At 47.0% G+C, this 24,244-nt stretch overlaps 3 protein-coding genes and 1 non-coding gene across 4 annotated transcripts; 2 read left to right on the top strand and 2 right to left on the bottom strand.

Moving 5' to 3' along the window:
- Window positions 1-9,891: 9,891 nt before the first annotated feature.
- On the bottom strand, window positions 9,892-12,955 carry LOC117838773 (uncharacterized). The gene is made up of 3 exons (XM_034718928.2): window positions 12,740-12,955; window positions 10,862-10,977; window positions 9,892-10,749 (listed from the first exon to the last, which is right to left on the bottom strand). The coding sequence occupies exons 1-3, from the start codon at window positions 12,938-12,940 to the stop codon at window positions 10,320-10,322; spliced, it is 747 nt and encodes a 248-aa protein (XP_034574819.1). The 5' UTR covers window positions 12,941-12,955; the 3' UTR covers window positions 9,892-10,319.
- Window positions 12,956-13,279: 324 nt separating this feature from the next.
- On the bottom strand, window positions 13,280-16,827 carry LOC117838774 (AP-3 complex subunit sigma). Its single transcript, XM_034718929.2, has 7 exons — window positions 16,596-16,827; window positions 16,358-16,400; window positions 16,217-16,278; window positions 15,815-15,911; window positions 15,116-15,186; window positions 13,817-13,908; window positions 13,280-13,731 (listed from the first exon to the last, which is right to left on the bottom strand). Exons 1-7 carry the CDS (start codon window positions 16,662-16,664, stop codon window positions 13,665-13,667), a joined length of 501 nt encoding a protein of 166 aa, XP_034574820.1. The 5' UTR covers window positions 16,665-16,827; the 3' UTR covers window positions 13,280-13,664.
- On the top strand, window positions 16,811-16,883 carry TRNAR-CCU (transfer RNA arginine (anticodon CCU)). Its single transcript has one exon. It is a non-coding gene; the product is annotated as a tRNA-Arg (tRNA).
- A 1,292-nt stretch (window positions 16,884-18,175) lies between these two features.
- Window positions 18,176-20,341, top strand: LOC117835995 (uncharacterized protein At1g01500). Its single transcript, XM_034715341.2, has 3 exons — window positions 18,176-18,330; window positions 18,859-19,609; window positions 19,805-20,341. The coding sequence occupies exons 2-3, from the start codon at window positions 18,959-18,961 to the stop codon at window positions 20,054-20,056; spliced, it is 903 nt and encodes a 300-aa protein (XP_034571232.1). The 5' UTR covers window positions 18,176-18,330; window positions 18,859-18,958; the 3' UTR covers window positions 20,057-20,341.
- Window positions 20,342-24,244: the final 3,903 nt, after the last annotated feature.

Below are 24,244 nucleotides of genomic sequence, written 5' to 3'. Positions count from 1 at the left end.
GCTGGATACTGACTGCGGTGGGAGTAGTGAGTACCAGTTCAGCGTGGCACCCTCGCAGGCTATGATTAGGGACTTGGCTAAGACAACATTGTCTCCTCCAGCTGATGCTACTACAGCTTCGTAGCTCCTGAGGAACTGATGAGGGTCATTTTGCCCATTGAACTTTGGCAGTGAGACTCTCTTGTAGGTTGGAGGCTATAAAGCTATTTGCAGACCTATAGACAATGGAGAGCTTTGGTTGATTGCTACATAGGCGCCTGTCATCACTGGCGCATTGTGTCCAGTTAGGTTAGGATTTGCTTGCGGGATGTTTGTGGTGTTCGTGACATATTGCTGTCTCGAGGGTGGTGGTTGTGTTTGCGGTTGTGGTGGCGTGTTTTGTAAGTATTGCAGCTCATCCAACTCCTCTTGCAATTCTGCCACTTAGTGTTTTGCTTGATTTAGTTTTGCTATTTTTTGAGCTACTAGACGTTGGGCTTCCAGTTCTTGAGCAAATCTTTCTTTTTGTTATTTTAGAGTTTCGAGCTGCCTTAGCACCAAGGTCAACTCCTTTTCTGTTGCTCCGACTGGATCATTTGTTGTGCTTGTCTCAGGTTGTGCTTAGTTTGCTGCTTCCACCTCGGCCCTTTTTTTTCATAAGTTAGCCTTAACTCTCTTTAATTTCTCTATGGTATCTGTGTCATCTTGATCAACAGGGACAAGTCTGTTCTCTTGAGCCGCAGGGTTCTCTCTTTCACCCTCGGCGGCTCCCTATGGTGCTGTCTTATTTTTCTTCGTTTATGGCATCGCGGGTTGTTTTGTGGCTAAAAACACGGTAGGTACCTCTGTTGGTGTCAAACAAGTTTAACATCGAACAGATTTAGGGTTACAAATAAAACGGAACCTTCCTTTCAATTGAAAAGTGTTGTCCCTTTACAATGGGGTGGGGCTCCCCTTTTATAGCGATCCATGACCTACTTTACATTTCGAAAATATCCTCACTCAACCACTATATCCCTAGGATATGCCGTATACAAAGATCATTAAGGAATACGTGTACAAATTGAACTTTTCCACGTGGTCACGCTTCTCACGCGCTCCATCGTTAACCTCAGGACTTCATCCTCGTTCTGAACTGATCGCTTAGCCTTGAAACTTCTTCCACGTCCCAAGCCGAACGTCTAGCCTCGAGGCACCTATTTCATTTAGCCTTGATGAAAAGTCGTAACCTCGAGCAGTTCTCCTCCAAACTTCTTCCCTGGGTAAAGAATAAGGAAGTGGAAGTCCTGTGTTTGGAATCGACTCTGAACACTCGAGGATCAATCTAGTGAAAGTTAGTCATTATTGTTAGCATTTGTTACCCTCAAGTCCCTCCCGGTAGACTAGACAATGCGATGGTTCAAAGCTTATTCCCCAAAAGTACTTTTTTTTTAACTTGCGAGGTTAAAGGGTTTCGTTCTTCTTGTTGCCTGTGTGCAACTTGCGAGGTCAAAAGATTTCACATGCTGGGAACGGCGTTCGAGGGTGCTTAGTTTTTTTATCCCAAACACGGACCCAGTTCATGCTGCTGGCTATTGCGCAGCAACTCGCTTCGCCCTCACGTCAGGTGGCGACGCCGAGTGCCCGTCCTTCCGTCCGTCCATCGACCGGCCTTGCCACGACGCAGAAGCCAGAATACGGCTAGTAGTGGACCTCCTTTTCGGTACACGCAAGTACACATGTCCCCATGCACGCACGCGCCACACCTGGGCCCTGTTGCTCACCCAGCATCAAGCGCCACTACACACGCCACGCCGGCTGATTCCACAGGAGCAAGCAGCGTGCGCGCCGAACGATGTTCGCTGGCTGCACATCGTCCTCCCCGTCGCCGCCCGCGAAATCATGGGCTTGGGGCCGGCAGGAGGCAGCTAGCCTGCCCGGAAGCGGACCCACTGTTCGTGCTAGCTGCAGGGGAGCGCGTAGCAGCGCGTTCTGCTCGATCTTGTGCTTGGCGCCGGAGCCCGGAGCACGGGTCGTCGGAGGTGAACCACTGTCCCACTGTGTGTGCTGTGTGCAGGCGACGGCTCTCCTCATCTCTTTTGGCCGGTATGGTCACAGGGAGTACGAACACTCGCCCCATTTCTCCTGATTAGCCCGTCACCTATCAGTGACTGATGATCAGCCTAGTGGGCTGCTGGCGCTGCCACATCGTTCACATTCACATGCGCCTGCCAGCATGTCGATTTGGCGTTGCCATTGCCACGACGGCGGCTGTTGGCGACTTGGCGTATGCTGACTCGGCTCCCCGTCCGGGGCGTCGGTGAAGACTGGAAGAGAAGCGAAGGGGACACGAAGCCATGGGCGGATCTGCGGCGGCGTGGTCCGTGCCGAGCGCGAACCCCGGAGTGCGATCGATGGCTACAAAGAGGGCCTCTCGTCGCGTCCCGCTGAGGAGCTGATCCCTTCTCAGGCGGGCAGTGGCAAAGCTCCTTTGTCCCGGAGCCGCTTCTGGGGCTGAGGAACGTGACGTCCCGGAAGGGCCAAATCCATCTGCTTCCGGCTCGTACCACACTACCACTCTACTGTTGTCTGTTTCCTTTCCGAGCACACGCTCCTTTCAAAATGTTTGGTGAATTGCATGATGTCTATCCGTCCTAGCTACGAGTTTGTGAGCAGGATAGGATTATCAGATTAGGGCTCCGGCCGTATCTTCTCTTTTTGTCAACAGTGCCCGAGAGTACTGTACTGAAAAAGCGAGCTGAAGTGCTGTACCAAGATTTCAGCTTCAAACCAGGAGTTTTTGTCATTGTTTACTTGGTGACTAGCTCGTTGCAAGGTCCAACGCTACGTTTTCTGGCATTTTGATAGCCTTTTTTTCTTCTGAAGGAAACAAGGAGTCAAACGTGAGGTGCGCTTGTCACCGAAACACCGTAGCCGGTAGATATTGCCGTGGAAGCTTGCCGGTTGGAATCTACCAGCTGGCGGCTGGCCTGGTGCACCTTTCGGTGGTGGCAACAGTTACGGCCTCAGGCAGGCTTCCGGGCATGTGCGTGCCATAGCAATACACTCCCCAAACGCATCGCTTCAGACTTTCCGTGCAGGCAGGCTCCGAATCCACTGCTGTATCTTCTCTGAATACTGAATCTCAATTAACTAGTGAACTCCGCCATTCCTACCAAGAAATGTCCCCTTTAAAACCTCGCTCTTATCCTCTTCTCCCTGTCACTACTACTGACGGGCACAAAGCCCACACGGACACACGTGCCCCGCACGAACCTTTCGCTTTCGCGCTGCATAACAAAGCCTGCACTGCCAGTTTTTTTAAAAAACAAAAGAATCTGCAGGGCTCTCTGCAATCTGCAAGACTGCAACCGCCAAGAAATTCCAAAACGAGAGGAGAGGCCTCACCGACCCCCAAAAGCGGCCGTGTGGTAGCCTCCAAATTACTCGTGAAAATCAGGCACCCGCTGCCACAGGCTCCGACCCAGGATCGCGACTGTGCCATGGGCAGATACGAGCGCAGCGGAGGGAGCATGGCGATGGCATGGCGTGAACAATAAAGATGGAGAAAGTTATCAGAAAAATAAGGATGGAGAGGCGGTACAGCGCAAGCGTACCCGGAAATGAGAGCAGCAAGCAGCAGCTGCCTCTGAACATCGCCATCACTATAGCAGAGTGCAGGCAGTGCCTGTGGCTGGCAAATTTCTTCCCTCTGGTGTGAACTGGTGACTGATGAGCATGAGCGCTGCGCCTGCGCCCCTGCGCGCTGATGCTTCCATGTGCGCGCCTCAATCATGCACGCACGCAGATGCAGATGCAGGCAACCGCAATTCCACGGGGCCCAGCCGACGTACCAATCCTACGTGTCATGTCCGAGTGGCAGCTGTAGCACTAGATTATCAGCTTCGCTTTCTGCCCGTGTTTACCTGCAGCCACTCCATCCTCATTTCCTGCACTTTGCTTAGGAGCCCTGAGTCCTGACTGACTCCTTCACCTCGTTGATTAAACTAATCGCCTGTCAACCTGCGCACTTGCTTGAGCGGCAGGCAAGGAGTGGGCGCCCGGGGCAACCTTTTTTTAGCTGGTGATGTGAGGTTTGCTGGTGGTTTGGCCCTGGAGGGTCTGGAGGCGACAAGGACGCCAGACATTCCATGGCTTCAGAATGCACCAATCACGGCAAGCCTTTGTGCTAGGCCTAAGCAGCCGGGCAACTTTTTGTCAGGTCATGTGTCGTGCCTGTTTCATCAGGGTTTAAACTAATGGCGACATCAACGTACCCGCTCCAGGAACTTTGACCGGAGGATGATGGAGCGTGCGGCCTCATCCCAGTGGGGCTCACATGGCATTGGGAGACAGGGTTGCCTAGCTTCCATTCTCCATCCTCGTGAAAATTAGGGCGCAGAAAGTCAGAAATGCATAGGTTCAGGTTGTTCTCTTCTACTCCACCGTCCAAAAAAGATGCAAGTCTAACATTCTTCGTACGGATCAATGAACATATAAAATGAAGTATGTGCCTCTACATCTATGCATCAGTGGATCCCACATTTAGTTGGAGGTGCATTTTTTTAAGACAAATTTCAAATGCTAGAGTTCTATTCTTTCCGAGATGGGGGGAGTATTCACGCTCACGGGAGCAGAGAGGGAGGACATTGTAATTGTTCAGAAAAGTGAGCTGCATCAGTGACTGGAGAATAGAACTGCTTGTACTATACATCTTGCATCCGTCGAACTGCTGCGTTCAAAAGGAAAAAAGTTGCCAAGCCGCGCACACTGTTTCCAGATTCCGGATCCAATAATTCCAAGAGGGACAGCATGAGTCCGTAGCGCCCCCTCGTAGCCGTCGCGAGCTGAAGAATAATCAGTGTACTATATTCAGATATATTCGCTCCCCGATGGGCCTGTGTATTTTGCCTATGATGTACTATGTGCAGGCACATGCGTGCAGCATGATCGCGATCCAACATTTCCTGCAGACGACATCATCGCGTCACCATCTTCCTCCCTGTCGGATCGGATGACATCTTTAAATGCTTGTGATCACTATGAATCTGTGGCTCAGCAGTCAGCAACGGTGAATGACTGAATTCAGTGCTGTCACGCTTCATCATGCATAAAGAAATGAAAAGGCGTCGCTTGCAAGCTAAAACAAATTGGAGCTAGACGTTTCATGGATCACAATTTGTAATCTCCCGGTTGCAGGAGGCGCAGGACAGCAGGAGAGAACAAAGAAGATTGGGCATTCTATCATGTGCATACAAACGCAAAATCGGCAGCTAATTGACAAAAGATATTAGCTACCTAGGTCACAGGCATCACTGCGATCCACAAATTTTGTATCTTTGGTCATATGTTTGCTTAAGAAAACAACCTGAATATGTAACTTTGTAGCGAATATGGTCTCATTAAACTATAGTTTGTGATTTTGGTGATTGAGTGACAATATAATTATTGGGATTAATACCTTATCTAGCATGTACCTTGTAGGTTTTCTAAGTCCCAAGAATACAAACCAAACCATGGCAAAGTCCAAGTCATGGTATTCTTGATATCCAAATCATGGTATTCAAGTGTCCAAGCTATGGTATTCAAGTGACCAAGCCATGGTACCTAAGATTATTCTACAGTATTCAATCAACCAAATGAAAGAGAAAATGACGGTATTTTTGGTATGCAAGTGGCGGTATTTAATTCATAAAAGTCAGTATCATCGAATGATCCGATGGTCCGTCGGAGCAACGATCGAATGATCCGATGGTCCGTCGGAGCAACCATCGGAGCAAGCGTTGGAGCAATTGGTACAACTGGAAAATCAACTTAAGTTCTAGGAAGCACCGGATGATCCAACGGCATGATTTTTACAAGCGTCGGAGAAATTCTTGGAGAAGGTAGAAAAGGACCTATAGCACCGGATGATCCGACGGTCAGGAGTTGGAGGCGTCGGACGAAGCATATTTACTTTGCGAAGTTCCAGAGAGGTTTTGGCTAGAAAACCATCAGCACCGGATGATCCGATGGGGGCATTGGATGAAGCGTCGGATTAATTTTTGAAGAAATTGGGCGCGGGGGAGCCAACAGCTAGTTGCACTGGATATTCCGTTGCTACCCAAAAATACACCATTAGAACATCCGATGGTACACTTTAACTAGCCGTTGGAGCAACGACTTTTTGACGCTTTGGGCTATTTATACCTCCTCTACTCAACCATTTGAGGTTTGATGGAGTGTGCGGAAGTCCATTGGAGATCAAGAGTCATTAAGAATACATCCAAGCCACCAAAAGTGAATAAGTGATTAATTAAAGACTTAGCACAAGCTTAGAAGAGTGATTAGTGCTAGGATAGGTCTAGAGAAGAGAGAGTGCAAGCTGTGTTTGCCTTGTGATCGATTTTAGGAGTGAACCACAGTTGTACAAGGTGTGCCGGCGCCTTGGAGCCTTCGTGGCTCGCCGGCAAGTCTTCGATCCTCCGGCTTGGTGTGGAGCGTTGTCGACGACCGTGTGCGTGGGACGTGGAGACCCCCTTCCTTAGTGAGAAGCTCTTTAGTGAAGACGGTACCAAGGTGACCGGAAAACTTGGCGTGAGACTTAGTGGCCAAGCCTTTGCGGCAAGTCAAGGGGTGTCCCGGAAGGGACTTGGTGACCGAGAAGTTGTGTGAGTGCTTCAACAACGTGGACTAGTGGTGGCTTAGTACCACCGATACCATGGGATAAATCGTGTCAAGACACTACTAGAAAAATGAGCTCTCATCCCAAGACTTAGTACCGGTTACTTTTGGACCCGGTACAATGTTATATCTAGTACCGGATCTAAGTTTGGGATACCACGGCCCTCTAGTACCAGGTGGAGGTTCCAATCGGTACTAGAGGGTGACCTCTAGTACTAGTTGGAACCCCCATCCGGTACTAGAGGGTTCCCCCACCAACATTTAGATTTTTTCCCTCCGTCCTCGCACCTCCCTCCACCTTTTCTCCCCCCTCCGCTACCTTATCCTCTTCGTCCCTCCGCTGGCTCCCTTAACACTCCTCCTCGCATTCCGATCCTTCTCCTCGCCTCCTTCTCCTCTCACCTCCCTCAGCTCCCTCCACTGGCCCTCTCTCTCTTCCTCAAGCTCTCCCTATCCCTCCCCTCCACCGCCCCCCTCCCTCCCTCGAGCTCTCCCTCTCCCTCCTCCTCCTCCTCCTCCCTCCCTCGAGCTCTCCCTCCCCGACCTCCCCTCTCCTTCTCCCTCTGCTTGCCCCTCACCTCGTGCTTGAGGCGAGGAGCGGTGGCGGGGCGAGGCGTGGCGGCAGCGGCCATTGGGGCGAGATCCGGGAGCGGCGGTGACGGTGGAGCAACGGCGGCTGCAGCGGGCTCGGCGTGAGATTCGGAGGACGACAGGATGGCGGTGGAGGGATGGCGGAGGGCGGAGATTTCTTGTGTGGTTGTGCTGTTGTGCCTGTGTGCAGGGGGCGGTGGGGGCGGGGGCGAGGACCTGGCAGGAGCGGCGGCAGTGGGGGCCGGCGGGGAGGGGCGGGCTGTGGAGGGCGGCAGAGGGGGCCAGGAGCGGCAGGTGCTGGATGCGGCGGAGGGTGGCGGGGAGGGGCAGAGGCGGAGGAGCAGGTGGGTGGGTGGTAGGGCGAAGGCTAAGGAGCAGGCGAGGGAGTGAGGCGTGGCCGACGGAGGAGGCCGGCGGTGGGGGTGGCGGGGCCGGCCGTGGGGGATTTGCTTTTTTTAATTTTTTAATACCCTTAAACTAGTACTAGATGACCCCCCTCTACCGATTTGCTAGTACTAGTTGCACAACCGGTACTAGAGGGGGTTCCCAACCGGTCCTAGAGCTGCTTTTTCTAGTAGTAAGAGCTTGCTTCTCCTCATCCTTACCTCTTATGTTTCCATATTTTATACCTGCAACTTGTGTGCATTTACTTTCTTTGTGCAGTATCTTGCTAGGATTGGCTCTAGGTTACAAAACTTGTTCTTGATGAGGGTTTCACACTAGATCAGTCATAGTTGCACATCTTGATAGCATGATCTAGTTTAAGTTTGATGCAAAACTAGTGAAAGTCATATGTTAATATTTTAAGTTGCTTAATTCACCCCTCCCTTTAGATACGAGCGCAGATTCCTTTCGAAGCTTCATCATCCCAAATTCTGAATGCTGTCGTGTTTTTTCTGACGTCGAAATCATCCTTCTCCGAGACAATCGATCGATATTCCGAGCATTTCTTGGTCCAAGAGAAGTCTTTGATTGAGCACGACCGATCGATCACGCATCGCCTGTTTCGTTCCAAGTCCCACACATGAATCCAGATGCAGGTCATTCAGAGGTGCATACAGATACAGTCCTGCTTGGTCCAGGTCATGACTCATGAGTGTCTTTTTCTTGCTGCACGCAATTCATGTCCCCGTCGCTTGCAAGGATACGCAACGAGGTATAATTTACAGGTTGACGAGGGCCTCAAAACGAGCCAGTCGGTCATGTTCATGTGACACAGCAAGACGTTACAAGATTGGCAGCCACCTGATGAGAATGACTTCTCCGGGGTTCATGATGGGATCTACTCTGAATCCATCATTCCCAATTTCTCATCCAGGCAAGTACAAACGTACATCATAAAATTCTACTTGTAGTAATGAAATTGCTTACAGACTCGGTACCTATACCATACTGCTATCCAGACAGGTGAATCCTATGCCGTTCATTCGGAAGGACTAGTCATATATGTTAGCTAGCACATCATCAGCTACAACTTCTCCAGCACAGCATCATGTCGCTACGATTAGTGCCCTACGCGACAGCATTGATCGACGTGAAAGAAAACGAAAGGTGGCTCCATTCTTCCAGTCACGTCGAGCAAAAATTAGCTGCTGCTGAAGCCTGAAGGGAAGACAGCGTTCAAGTAGAAAGAAGAGCGGAGAAAAAGCTAGGACAAGAGCGAGTGGCGGTCACTCACTTTGATATAGAATGTCACTACACCATATAATAATAATAAAAATGCCGTGACTGACGTCCTTGGTGACGGAATAAACCCTAGTCTATAGTGCAGGCAATTCTGACGGGAACAGGAGGAATAATCCAGGCACTGGAGAGTGGAGGCTGGAACAGCTAGCCAGTTCCCAGTGGTGCACAGAAAGAAGAGAGCAAAGCAGCATTAGCGCCTAGCACCGCGGCTCCGGCGTAGCGTGCCCCTGGTTCCGAGCTATGCTCGAGAGCTCACGCGCCGCCAATGGCCAGCTTCCAATCGGCGCGGCTAGGGCTCGCTCGAAGCCTATGCCTACGACGCGAGGCACGTCACGCACAGGAGACTCGAGATGGATGTACCGGCTGCTTGTCGTCGTCGCGGCAGGCTTGGCGGTGGCGCTAGGGCTCTAGGATCAATGATGCGTTCGTGTCCGGCTGCAGCTGTGCGATGATTCGTGTTGGAGCGCCTGCCCCGGTGTCACGACGAGCTCTGAGCTCAGGTGAAGAGTTTCTGACAGAATGAGCTTTTGAGTCGCTGATGTGGGTGATGCAGAGCTGAATGCTAGGTGTGTACGGTGCTTGTTTTGTTTGGCCAGTCTGGCTCTGGCACGGTATTGTTGCTCTGATACCGCAATGTTTTTTGTACTACCCGAAAGAAAGACGATTCAATTCAAATCCATCATGAAAACTTGTTTGTTTACTTCATGGACGTGGTCCCGAATTCAAATGCTCGAACCATGAACTTCAGAGAGAGAGAAAAATTCAAAACTGGACAACCTTGTATGGAATTGGCAAACGTCGAATAATATAGCCATTAGCGACTTATGTGAATCTAGATGAATTTGCATGTATAGCATGGGAATTCTGAAGAACATATATATACAATTTGTTTGGAGTCGCCCGAAATTAGCCCATGGGCCGCAACGGCATCCCATGGCACATGGGCTCTCCGCTTTGGAATATTGCCATGGGCTCTCCGCTTTGGAATATATGTACAGGAAGCAAACAACTATCATATTTAACTCAAGAAGAAAGAAGCGCGCGAACTGAAACATTGAAACCGCGCACAGAATGGAAACTTTGTCAACCACCAACATATCTGCCAACATTTATCCCAGGGCCGCACAGACTTACCACCATAACACAGGTTTCAGGACTCAAGATTCATTTCAACTGCTCACCTCTCGAGCCGCAAACACAAGCTAAAGCATTTCTTGGCCTGTTCGGCTGGACTTATAAGCCGGCTGAAACGACTGATTTGTTGTGAGAGAAAAATACTGTTTGGTGGCTGATAAGCCGGCTGATAAGCTGAAGCGAACAGTCTGTCTCTTCTTGTCAACAGGAACTAAAAGGCATTTCCCTTCTTGTACATTGCTGACAACAAGAAACAACTGCACTGTCATTTAAGCTTGCAAGCTGCATTAGCCGAATCCAGGGGGCACCTGAGGACCATCATCATCATCATCATCATCACCTGCTGGGCCTCCCACAGCAACAGGTTCACCTCCATTTGGCTTCCCTTCATTATGATTTTCCAAATTTGGCGGTGACTGCTGTTTCTGCGCTGCTGCTGCAATGTTATTGCGCTGATTATCTCTGAAACCAAAACCTGGAGGTTCCGACAGATCATCATCTTCCGCTTCGCCTGCAACAGTGGTTGGTGTTGGTGTTTTCGCTGGCGAAACTTGTTGCTCTTTGCCTTTCGTCTTCAGCTTCTTGGAAGAAGGCTCAGGGGCCTTTTCAGGGTTCAGTATCCTGTTGTAGACAGCTTCTACGGTTCCCCTTATATCAGTTTCATTGGATTGAATGACATTCCATACCTCATCTGATATTTGACCCATAACTTTTCTCCTGATATGGAAGAGCAGTGTAGCAACAAGTTGAGTTAGTAATCAATATATATTGTGGACATTTAAGAAGTGATAACATTTGAAAGCTTTTACAAAGATGTGGCTCAACTTACCCAATATCTTTATAAATTGCATCAGAAAGGTCTTTTAATTTTAACTTCTCAGATCCATCTTCTTGTAGTACCACTGACTGTTTTACCTCTGAGATGATTTGGTTGCGTAGCACCTCCTGCAAAGAAAGATAGCATGCCATCAACTTATATTAGTATACATCGTTAATACCAGATCTGATGAACAACGATATGTTACTGCATTGCAGTTTTCAATCTACATCTACTGAACAAGATGCTGACCATGCAAGAGGTTATACACCCATCTAGCATGGTGAAACAGATTGTCAAGCATATTTCAAATTGCCCAAGAGACAAGTGATACAATACAAGAACTGTAATTAAGGTGTGATCACAGGAAATCTATCAGATGCGCATTAATAACATGGTCAAAATGACTATACGTAGCGAACTCAGTAATATACCCTTCGGGCCTCAAAAAAGAAAAGAAAGAAAGACAGTCCATGCTTCTAATACAAGAGAACTTCTATGGTGAAGCTTGCATAAATAAAGTCACTATGAAGAGGGCATTTTCATCAGATAGATTGTAACACTGGAACAAAATTTAAAATGAAATTGAGTAATTGGTAATCAGCACAGCTCATGAATAATAATAAACAAAACTTGGCCAAGGCAAGAGAGACGCCTCCCGCTTCCCTGGCTTTGTTCTAAGGCAGGGGAGCACAAAACCCTGGCTGGCCAGAAGCGAATCATAAATAATAAAGCAAATCATGCTGACAACATGTGTTTATGAGAAAACAATATACAGATTACTGTCTCTCACATTTATATATCAATAGATGAGCGGGTAATGCTAATTATGCAACATCACCAGAGGTGTATCGAATATTCCCCCAAGGGCAAGAGCTCTGACATATGACTCAGAACAATTGGTGCCCTCCAGCATTGGCAATGCAGTTACATGACACATGGATTACTGAGGCTACTGATTTGAGTATTTATCTCTACTCAACCACATTGCAGCAGCCCGACAAGGTCAAGCCAGAATGTCAAGAGTCAAGACCATCAGCTCAATGTGAAAAGCTCATAAAAATATTTAACCGTTACTCATCACTAGCTCCAATCAATTGTAACCATCTTTGGCATGGCACTCGCTAGCAACGGATTATTCAAATATCCACTCCATTTATAGTCATAATTAATGCTGCATCGCAAAACCACCGCACGTGTTGGAGTGGCAGGCTGAAATGTTTCCACAATGCTAATACGACAAAAAGGAAAACATCGGTCTTATGGTGGCTTGGCACAAAGCATGTTTGCCTTTCTTGCGCGCCAAATTTCACATACCTAAGGTATTGAAACACAGCTAAGGGAAAAAAATGCATATGCATGTGAAGATCCTCTCGTGATTGAACCTTCAATTTTCCCACAGAAACAACCTTCCTATCCAAGAAACTAACACCAGAACTCACACTACGGTTCACCCAAACAAGACGTGATGCAAAAGGATCTATGTCTAACTCAAGTACCCCTGAAAATGCTTCCTGCCATACTAAACCCACTAGCCAAAACTTTCAATCTCACCAGACTTCTGTAGAAATTCTCCACAGCATCCATTCCAGCCTGGACCAGGGCTCGATCTAAAATGATCCCTACAGAGTCTCGTAATCGCTGTAGGTCTACAGGGGACCAAACGGACGAAACCCTAATCTCCGGACCACCCATCCCAATCTCTTACAAGCAAACAACACAGCAGCGAATCAAGTAACGGCGATGAGTGATCCACCGGAGAATTCAGTGAAATGTAGTGGCATACACGCATCAAAGTTCCACCGCGCAGGATTAGGGACTAGGAACAACGAAACCGCAAAACCTTAGGGTAAAGGATTTGGGGGATCGGGCGTTTGAGGGGAAGCTTACGTTGTCTTTGACCTTCCGAACGATGGCGCGGCGAAGGGCGTCGAAGTCGCCGTCGTCCTTGAGCCGGCCCACCACCTCCGCCGCCGTCGGCGGCCGCGGCTTGGGAACGCTCATGGGGATCGGGAAGTGCCGGCTGGAAGCCTCGATCCAGTTCTGCTGTAAATGGTGAACAAGAGAAATATGCTTGCGAGTTGTGACCATATATGTCTAACCTAGTAACTGAAATTCGAATATACACGTTTAGGACACGTTATTATTGATTATTGTGGACGGACATGAATAAAATATCAGCCGTTGGATGCAATGGATCAGATGGCTAGGGAATTTCCATTTGCACGTAATTGGGATATAAGAATTATGGCTAGGGATCAGATTGCACGGTTTCTCTTTATATTGGCATATAAGAATTATGGCTGATTATTGAGTTAGATTTACACTTACAGCAGCTAATCGGTCCTCCTTTCTTAATTAAGAACGCTGATGGATTTACATTGATCAAAATTCAGACAACTGTCATATTACCACAGAGGAAACAAGAAATAAAATGAAGCACAAGGCAGATTTACATCTATGAGTGGCCAACATCTCGTCCAAAAATTTCACATCGACCTGAGCTCATACAGCTGAAATCATGAGGCAAGTGAGAAACCAGCTAACTCTCTATATTGCTACAGGCATGATGTCTGAAGCTCAGAAAGCACATTCAGACAATCAGTGTAAGAAGATAGTATTAGACTGAACATGCCATTCAGGCTACAGGCATACAGCTCGGCCCGTCTACAATGACTCGATGACAGTACAAATGTCCAGACAATCAGGTCTTTAGAGAACTGCAGCAAACTGAAGGTAATCTTGAGTGCCAATCGAATGTCTTTTGCAGTTCTGCTCACACAGTAAATGTTCAGACCTGGAAGCGAGTGAAAGCTTAACGGCTGAAACGTTCTGAAATCGACTTGGGTATGAGGCTGGTTGTGCTAGATTGTTTCTCCAGCCTGCGTCAAGTAATGGACAATGCTGTCATAATTAGACTAATTAAGAGTGCACGTATATATGGAGCGGTGAGGCAAAGGGTAGAACCTTGCAATCTCTTCCACAGACTTCATTATTTGCTCAGAACTTGTTTCGATTACCTGTCCCCCAAGAATCATCTCATCCAAAATTGTGTGCAGCTGCATCATCAGATATTAGTATGAGCCAAAGAAGAACGGGTGTAAGTAGTACAAGACATCAATATGAAAGGAACTAGAAGAAATGCAAGGCCGATGAAATGAATTATTAGGTATTTTGTCTTACAATTGAGCATTTCTATACATACAAGTCAAAGTATCATTCATTTTGGGCACTGCAGAGTGCAGAATGCGGGAAACAAAGGAAAACCAGCACCATATACATCCATGGGTCCAGTGCTAAGGAGACGAATTTTGGCGTAGCGCTCCTTTTGTACTAAGGATTAACTACCAATATCAGCGTACAAACAAAATTATATTTCCTCCTCTTGTGAAGGCCTGAAATTATGCTCCACTAACCTGGCCCATTATATTTCTTTTTTCAAGTTCTGCGCAACTGAAAGGTGGCAAATTAAGGGGAAAGACAGCAGTCATAATCGGTAGGCAGCAGGTTTCCTAGTTTTGAATTTATTACTTAAATACAGATTCAACTCCATGGTTAGATTGTTTCTGTCTATTGTAAGCTGATCTTATAGGTTTCTGATTGCCCTCTACATAAAGATGTGTGCAATTTAGAACCACGAAAGCAATGGAACAAAAAAGTTTCCCTGTGCATCTCAAGTCTATTCCTCTGCCTAACCAAGGCCTCTCCCTTACAGATGCCCTCCTTGTCTAGTGCTATTCTTCTTTCAGGCCATTGTCATCCATACTCCTGGCATGTACTAAGAGAAAACCAGCCATTTGAAACCTATCTGTATTTTCTGAAGTACTGATGCAAAAGTTACCTCTTCGTATTTAAGGTGTCCAGGTATTGCCGAACTTCTGTGGCCACTAGACTGACTTAATACCACATGCTTCAAGTCAGATAATGATCGTGTAATTACAATTACGATAACTAGATGGGTAGCAAATAGTGTAGCTATTCTGCATAACAGATATTATTGGAATCAGGCATTACTATACTGAGATTTTTGGATTTGCACTGTGGATGACTTGTGCATCAAAAGGCTAATTTAATAGAGATAACCCAGTTAATCTTGAAAAGTTTTGATGGATTATCACTTATGCATTCCACCTTGGCTGCCCAATGGCATGCAATATGCAAATGAAGGATCGATGGTAAATGGAACCTTCAGCAGGAATACAACCATGCATCCTTTATAGGCGAACTATCTAGAATAAAGGATCAAATCAACAGGATTTATGGCACCTTGTTGAAGTTAAATACAATGTCAAGCTCGCATACATTCTTGAAGCATCTGTCCAACGTTTCAACAAAAACTGTGAACAAAACAAAGGTCATGTAGAGTAATTAATCTCCTTGTTGAAGTTAGACAAAAGAAATCTTTCATGACAGCAGGGGCAAAGCAATGGTTAGCCCAAAGGGAGCGCTGGTTCTCTTATAATTGGGCTAACTTTACATTTTAAAAGCTGTTAAACTTGTACTAACTTTAAGACTACTAGGCTAAATTTGCATGATTTTTCATGGGCTGAAGGGGTGTTGCAGCACCCCCCCCCCTAAGTATAGCTACCATGTGACACTGAGATACAAGATGAACTTTCTAGCAGCTAGACATAATTGATGGACAGAGAAGAATGTTGAGAACGTGCCACTCTAGTTACATCACAATCACAGGTACTTATCAACAGAAAAAGATTGCATTGCAAATACAGAATAGAAAATTACAAGAAAGGATGTTTGAATACTGGAACAAGCATAGTAGATAGTTAATGATTATGTACTAAGACAAGTCAAACCGATGAATATCATGATAACACACTGAATATGATTTGTTTCCTTATGCAAATGAGAATGCCTTCCTCTTTTATTAGGCAATAACACATTACCTGTCCAAGTGTCAATTCTAGTAACTGAAACTAAAAAAATAGCATCAATAAGCCACGTTACCTTGTACGAGATCGAGCATGGCGAGTTCATTCTCAGAGCTATCAAAGACAAAAACAAAGTACAGTGTAGCCAAATGCTTGTACACCATTTTTGTTCCCTGAAACTCGCAAAGAATAGAATCAACCTTTCTGACCTTCACCAACTTGATGTCGATAATATGAGAAAATTTAACCTAGATGGGATCTTCGGACAAAAATCCTAAACCTAGTATGGAAAACTTACTTTACAACATCTGCATACCCACTGAGCAGTTAGCACAGTTTAGATTACATACAGATGACTGTGATACCGATCTGTATATTTAAAGCCAAGGAAAACAATTGGCTTCCGATCAATTAAAACCTAATTATTTATATCCATCGCTAGCATTTGCATAAGATTTACTCCTATATTGGTCATTACCGGGCCAAAGATTGCATCGACCTCGACGAAATTGCTCACACTATCAGGCCTTGCTGAGAGTACTGCAACAAGAGACTCCAAAGCTCAAAAATAGCATCCATACAAATTTGGGGAAGAATCGGGGAAGCGAACCGTACGTACATTGGAAGACACCGCGGACGAGGTCCTGATGCTTCTCCGGTGGCTGCAACCATGAGCCGGAAGAGGAAACGAATTAAGGTAAGGAAAGATTCGATTCACTAAAGTAATCAACTGAGCACGAAAGGATCCGTGAATGAAGCAGTGCCTGATCTCGGTGAGGAAATTGACCGAGCAGTTGTCGGCTGGTGAAGAAAGAGAGGGGAGTAGTGTTTGACTGTAGAGAAGAGAGGCTCGGAACCTGGAAATTGTAGAACTTGAGGAGGCGGGGCTTGGCCTGGGTGCTGATCACCATCACCGCCTGAATCATGGCCGGCGACGACGAGGCGGCGGCGGCTGTACCTGGAAGAGTAACGATCAGATCGCGAGCGCTAGTCAGCAGAGGAAACCGACGGGTAATTGCGGATCATAGAAAACTAGACTATCAAGGATATAATGAAAAAATTATCATCGCAAGCGCTTGTAGCTCAGTGGATAGAGCGTCTGTTTCCTAAGCAGAAGGTCGTAGGTTCGACCCCTACCTGGCGCGTCAGTATTGTTAGCAATTTTGTTTCTTTTTTATTAATTTTTGTTTTGTTTTACTAGTAGTTGGACGTGTTTATTCTTTAAGTTCGTTTCAATATTACAAAATGTTGATATCAATTTAGTAGCATTTTTAGATTCACGGTGTGCCCGGTAAAATGATTTATTTTAAATTGTTTGGATCAATTATGTCTATTTGATCCTTGTAATGATTTAGAAGCAGTTTTGGACTCTCAGTTTGCTGGATAAATAATTTTAGTCCCAAGTTGTTTGTATCAGTTTAGTAACAATTTTAGACTGTAAGTATGCTTGACAGAATATTTATATTTATTTCACTTTTAGATATGATGCGTTTCAACAATGTAGTGCGGCAAATCCACGAATAAAATCCCAAAGAACCCAACATATATGCAAGCGAGGCTCTATGGGCTTCTTTGGTTGAGGTCCTGGCAAACCTGCCTGAACCAGGCAGCGATTTCAGGCGTTCGATTTCGAGCGCCTGGGGCTGGATCGAGCTGCCTGGCTCCACCCAGGCTGGAACCAAGCAAGCCCATATATCTCCAACAAAAGATGACCGCGAAAAGATCTTTCACATTTTTTTGTTGCCAATCTATATGTTAGGCAAACTTCTTGATAACAAAGTCATGCTTTATTTTTGTGGAAGCTGTCAAGATTGGCTCCGATCTTATGGAAAACAATAGGCCTTCATCCTATCCCCGGCAGATTTTAACAAGTTTGATTTTGACTTGTTGAATCTTGGTCGTGGAAATTCGCGAGCATAATTTTCCGTCACAAATTCTTTGTGGTGGGCAATATTTGATGTGGACTAGTGGGACTGCCACTACCTAGTTTGAGATCTTGGTCACAAGGAGGCAGTGGATACTCTTTGCTGCCCAACCACCTAAATTCACCGGTCCTATTTCTTTTGTGTGCGTGTTGCGTGGATGACTGCTGACGGCAGTCTTCTGAGACATCTAAAACAACAACACATCCAGCTGAAATTTTGAATCTCAGGAGAATATGACGCGTTCGTTTTTTTTCCCATTTAAAAGGCTTGCAATATACAACATTAGTATGAATTAAATCCACATTAAAAATTTGATAATCAGTTACGTTTGACAATTTATTCGCTTCTTTATTATGAGGTGGGAAATTGGGAACGGGAGAATGCTCTCTTTCTCCTCATGGGCTTTTCTATATTTTTCTCCTAGGTAGCTAGAGGGACTTTATGCTGTCATGCATGAAGCAGTGGTTTTGGACTCTGGTGTGCATTGTGTGAGGTGTCAGTTGAGGGATTTCCGGGTCCTCAACTCCACCCAAAAAAAAATCCCTTGGATATATAAGTAGTAGAAGAGAAATTCTCTGCCAGGCCTGTACCCTACCATCACACTGAAGAACTGGACGCGAGAGGGACTGAAGGAGGGAGGCTCCCCTCAACTTCGGAGCTCAATCCGGTAAGCAGTTGATGACTCTGTCCCTCTCTGGTCTTTTACTCCGCTGAATTCTCCTATTTCAAACTATGGACAGAGGTATCATCATTTAGTTGTGGCTGCGGCTGTGGTTACAGTTCTGTCACACAATCGGAAATCCGTTTCTTGTTCTTTGTTCTTCTGGGAGCTTGTTGTCTATGCAGTTGTGGATGTAGAGTTCACTGTTCCACTGGTTTCTGTATGAAATCATCCGGAATTAGAGGCACCGATCCTAATATTGAGGGCAAGTTTGATTTCATCTTCGTCTTCTTTCATGCCCCATGTTAGAAGGCTGAAAAAATCTTTAATCTGCACAGACGACCTCAAGGTTTAGCTAGAGTTTCATCTGTAATATGTGAATTTCCCGACAGTTTCCCTGCGAATTTGTAGATATGTTCATCCATTATCCCCTGAAGTTGAGACGCAATTTACGTACCACAGTTAATCGCTGATCAGTGCCTGTAATACTAATATATCCTGCCAATCTAATTACTGCAATATTTTTTTGTGCAGATGGAATACTCTGCGATGCCCAATTCCTGATTGTTCAAAACTGTAATCTAATCCTATCGCCTCATGTGAACAACTCAGCGACTGAAATTCTCTCTGAAGCATGGGTGAAATTCCCGAGCCGGAAGCTGCTATGGCCATGCCGGAGCCGTCGTCTTGCCTGACCCTGCGAATCTTCTACCTGAGGGTGAGCAGGTGCGAGGTCGACGAGTCCATGGCTGACACCCTCATCCTCACTCACATCCCGCTCACCCCTGACACCGACCTGGAAGTAAGCGGCGCCGATCGGAAGCCAAGCGTCAGCAGCGGCAAAGGCAGCAGCACCGTGACGTGCTCCCTCCGCCGCGACCGTGTCGACGCGAGGTCGGAGGAGGCCACCTTCGTTAGCACGGCGTCCGTCAGGATGTCCGGCAGCGTGCGGTTCGAGGTCCAAAGCAAGGACGAGCGGCTCCTGGTCGGGATCCTGGAGATGTGCGATGCGGAGGGGAAGAAGAGCTGGGTGATGAAGTGCCAGGTCGCGACGCAGCGCGGGTCGGGGTTCCTGAGGTGCGGCGGTGGTGGGAGGGAGGCGAAGCCGCCGGCGGTGGAGGTGTACGTGGCCGGCGTGTCCCGGGGCACGCCGACCGTGTTCACGAAGGCCATGCAGCTGCGGTTCAGGAGGCGGCGCCAGGTGAAGGCGTTCATGGACCCGATCCCGGAGTGCGGCGAGCAGGCGGAAGACATGAAAGAAACGCCTCCGAAGCATGGACCACAGGTGCGTAGTTATCTGATTGACAGATTCTGATCACAGAAGACCCAATCTTTGTCTGCCGATTAGTATTGCTTTGTACAATCTGAATCCTGATCACATTGCCTTCATTCCGTTCGTCATTCTTTGGATTCAGAGAAGTTTATTTCCGTATCCACTCTGAACTGAAACACCTGAACCGCTTCTGCGTGTCGCGTGCAGGAATCGGAGTACAGGTGCTACAAGCCCGACCCAGACGCGGACGACGAGGACAGCCTCTACCTGAAATCAGCAGGGCTTGACGACGACGAGGAGTACAGCGAGATGTCATGGTTCACCGCTGGGGTGAGGGTCGGCGTCGGCATCGGCCTGGGCATCTGCCTAGGCGTCGGCATCGGTGCCGGGCTCCTGGTCCGATCGTACCAGTCCACCTCCAGGACCCTGAAGCGGCGCCTCATCTCAAACCTGCTCTGAACCCACGGCAGCTTGAGTGCTCATCTCCTAAAACTTCAGCGATGGCAAGTGACAAAAAAAATGTAGATGCTGAAACGTTGTGCACGCTGTGCCGAATGCACCTATTGTAGTATATCCCTGTGCGGTCGGTATGGTATATTGGCAGTGCGTGTGCCATGGTGATGCTGCTGTGCTGCCTCTTCCGACGACAACCAAGCGGCGCGCCGGCAGCAAGCGGCTGCCTGGTTTTCCCCAAGTGGCTGACCTGAATCCTGATCGATTCAAGGGGAATCGCGTCATGTCTGACATGTTTGTGTTCTGGCTTTCTGGCGGAGCTGTCTGGGCATTGGGACTTTGACTTCGGCCGTCCGGTTGGGCCCACGGGCAGAGACACATATGTGCGCGCACCAGGACCATGCTGCGGATCGAATGCACTCCTGCCACTTGCATCGAGATCGATCTCTAGCTGCTCGGCGGCAGCTCGAGTTAAAAAAGGCAATGGCGATGCGCGTCCGGGAGCTGGGCACAACCGCCACGTCGTCCATTCGCCGGGTCATAGGCTCATGGCGTGCGAGCTCAGCGCGTCACCTGGTGATGGGCGAGGGCGGCGCGGCCGGCGGACTGGAGATGGCCGTGCTACCCACCTACCAGGGTCCAGGGCCCGGCTGCACGCGGACGCGGTCTCGGCGTCGTCGTCGGCTTGCGTGTGCCCGCCCGCGGCGCGACGGCGAGGCTCTGTGGTGCGCTGACCCGCGCCGTCCAGAGCAGGGGGGACGGAGGAGGCTGCGCGGCAGTCGTGGAGACCGGACACCGAGAGGCGGCGGCCGGTGCAGGCTCCAGTGGTGCTACTGCTAGGCCGCCGCCGAACAATATACATCGTGATACTGTGTTCGTCCATGATCTGATTTCCATTCAAAAGTTCCACTGATGTGCGCGCTTCTTCGACAAGTATTATGGGCTCCTTTGTTAGTTCCAAAAAAAAATTATATCTTCGATCTCCCTATATCTTCGATCACATTTGATCGTCGCGGATTACGGAACGTGAGACGGCGCTCAGCTTTTTTGTTAACTTGGCAGTTGGCGTGGCAGTAAAAAAAAAAAGTGAACTCAGCGCAGGAGGGAAAAAATCCCCTCAGGATTTGAAGGGCAAGAATCAGAGTTGAAGACGGAAGCGGTCCGTATTGGGCCTGTCTGGGCTGTCAAAGGCGGACCATTTTCCGTCGTCTGCGTTTGAGTGCAATGGGAAACATAGGCGTTGCTAAGGAAGTTTAAAACTACTGCCAGGTGAAGCACCTTTTAGTTTCCTGCTACTTCTCGATACTACAATAATATAATACGATGTTTGCTTTTATAATTTTTAATGAACCCATATAAAAGGGTTGCATGACTAATTACGTACTTAAGCAGTTATTAGGGCATACTCTATTCTTAACTAATGTTTAGGACAAATAAATTAGTTCAAGAGATGGGTAGTAGTTTACTAATGTGCTTGCACTTTGGGGTGCTAAATGTTAACTGGCTAGTCCCAGATAACTCGCGCTATGTTAAAGAAGGGTGGTTAAGCATTGATTAGCCACTGCTGCTATTCCTACATACCATTTCCCATTTTCCCTCTACTTTCTCTACTGCGCAGCAAGCACATTAACGGAATATAGCAATTAAAAAAGTAGTCTGCACAAACTCATGACATTCTGCCTCTCCCTCTCCGAGACAGAGTCCCACTGAAACTAACAAACCAAAGACAGCACCAGCAAGGACAGGGACACAGCGTAAACTCAGGAAGAAATGGCAGGTGCCCCGCCTTGCCATAATTCTGAGACGTCAGGTAATCCACTCCAGAGACCTCTACGAAGTCGAGGTTTAAGCCCCCACCACCTAATGGCGACATCACGGTTTCCCTTGCTAGAACGCAATCGATCGTCGATGGATCCGTTTCGGTGCTGGCAATCATCGTAAGCCTCGGAGTCAGCCAGCTAGGCGTCCCGCGACGCCGACCACCTAACCACCAGCATCGCTTGGCCTGGATCCCAAGCCTTTTTTTCCTCTGCAACCGCCAATCGATCTGGTATAACTGATTGGGCTACGGAAGGACGCCGCAGTTAACGACAGTGCCGTCACGTAACTTTCAGACCGATCAAGGCGGCAAGGATTAGGTGCATTTGTTCACGTTCCACGGCTGGTTCCGCCTTCATTATGGTTGCATCAACTGACTGTACGGTTCTATTTTACTAGCAGATGGCCCGCGCAAATAGCACGGCTACTTTCTAATACTAACATGAACAAAATATTGCCATTGTTTTATCCAAATTGCTAGTACCAAAACATAATTTTTTTACAAAATCATTTCTATGGCGTGAAACATGAATTTATACTAAAATAAAATATCTTATTTAAAACATATTTATATTTATTCAAAGTAACATATTTTTATCTTGTGATGTGAATTTATGTTGGAGGGCTTATTTGGTTTTAAACAAACCTTGCCACACTAAGGTTAGTTGATTTTGATACAATCTGTTTGGTTGTAGCCACAAATTATAGCAAGATTCCTCTTCTACTAGCTCAGTCGCACATATTAGTGACTAAAATAGTGTCGCAAGATTCTCCTATGCAAATCAAAAGTGTGGCATACAATTTGACGAACTAATTAACTTTAGTCAAGTTTGGCAAGAAATTGTGACAATATGTGACAAACCACACATATTGCAACGCATTTAGTCCGTTGCATTATAGGCACATATTGCTACCATTTTATGGAAAGGTTGCAGTACGACCCACCGCCCGTAGTTATGGTGAGATATTATATATTCTTAGATTTTATGAAGAAGATATGGGTGAGTTAGAAGTTGAAGTAGTCTGTTATTGATAAGTTCATAGGCCTACTCAACTCAATTGTTCCAACTGAGCAAGCTATTTGACTTGTCTCTTGAATATTTTATTGAGGATTGTGGATGCATTCGTTGGCAAGTTGGCCAAGCTGCCTTTCAGCCACCGTGGCGTTGCATCTTTACTTTTTGCATAGGTTATGTGGTGTTGAGAGGTCGACCTTGTTGAAAAATTTTCTCTACTAGCTCGACCGTTGTATGCGGCAACGGCTTAGCATAAATCTCACTAGCTAATCTGTTAGTCATCAGGAGAGTTGGCGAGCAACAGGAGATCATGGAGAATGAGTAAGTCTATGTGGCTTAGGTCCCGGTTAAGACCTCGTTGGTAGGCCATTAACCCCTTGGTTGCTTCTGTATTAGCTAGTCAGTCTTAGCTAAGGTCGGTAATGGCTTTGATAGGATCCGCACTGACACTAAGGTGATCGTACTACGGTACCCTACTTGTGGGTAAAGTATACACCTCTACAGAGTTAAAACCTATTCGAATAGCCGTGTCCACGATATTGGACGAGTTACGGCTTGATCACATAACTAACTTTTGGAGATGGATGATTTTCATGGCATGTGTTGGATTTTGGAAGTGTCTGACAGTTGTGCCGTGAGCTACCATGGACGGGGAGTCTGATAGCATTAAAACTTGGATCCTTTGTATAGGATTAACCCCACTCAATTATTCGGTTACTAAAGAAATATTTTGCAAAAAACCCTTTTGAAAATAAACCCTGCATGTGTTGAAAATCTAGCTTTATTGCAAATAAATCTTAGCCTTATCCTTGATATATCATGTGCATATTCTTAATTGTATCCCTCTCCATGGATGGGGTTGGACTTGTTGAGTACTTTTGTACTCACCCTTGTTTTATTGCTTCAGAGAAAGACCCGGACTTCGTTGCCGAGGACATCGAGTAGGTGGTCGCTTCTGCACCCAACGTTACCTGTGGCGTTGGCCCTTTGCAGGATGCTTCCGCTGGCGCATAGTCCCGAGTGTTATCTAGGGTTCATCTAGATAGTAGCTTGGATCATTACCGTTGTTGTTTTACTTAGGGGGGTGTTTGGATACCAAGGACTAAACTTTAGCCCTATCACATCGGATGTTTGGATGCTAATTAGGAGGACTAAACATGAGCTAATTATAAAATTAATAGCAGAACTCCTAGGCTAAATCGCAAGACGAATCTATTAAGCCTAATTAATCCATCATTAGCGAATGGTTACTGTAGGACCACATTGTCAAATCATGGACTAATTAGGCTTAATAGATTCATCTCGCGATTTAGCCTAGGGGTTGTGCAATTAGTTTTGTAATTAGCCTATGTTTAATACT

This window comes from Setaria viridis, chromosome 9 (genome assembly GCF_005286985.2).
Source record: "Setaria viridis chromosome 9, Setaria_viridis_v4.0, whole genome shotgun sequence".
Classification (NCBI taxonomy): Eukaryota; Viridiplantae; Streptophyta; class Magnoliopsida; order Poales; family Poaceae; genus Setaria; species Setaria viridis.
Note: the sequence above shows the minus strand (reverse complement) of the source record. Positions and strands in the feature narration are given on the sequence as shown.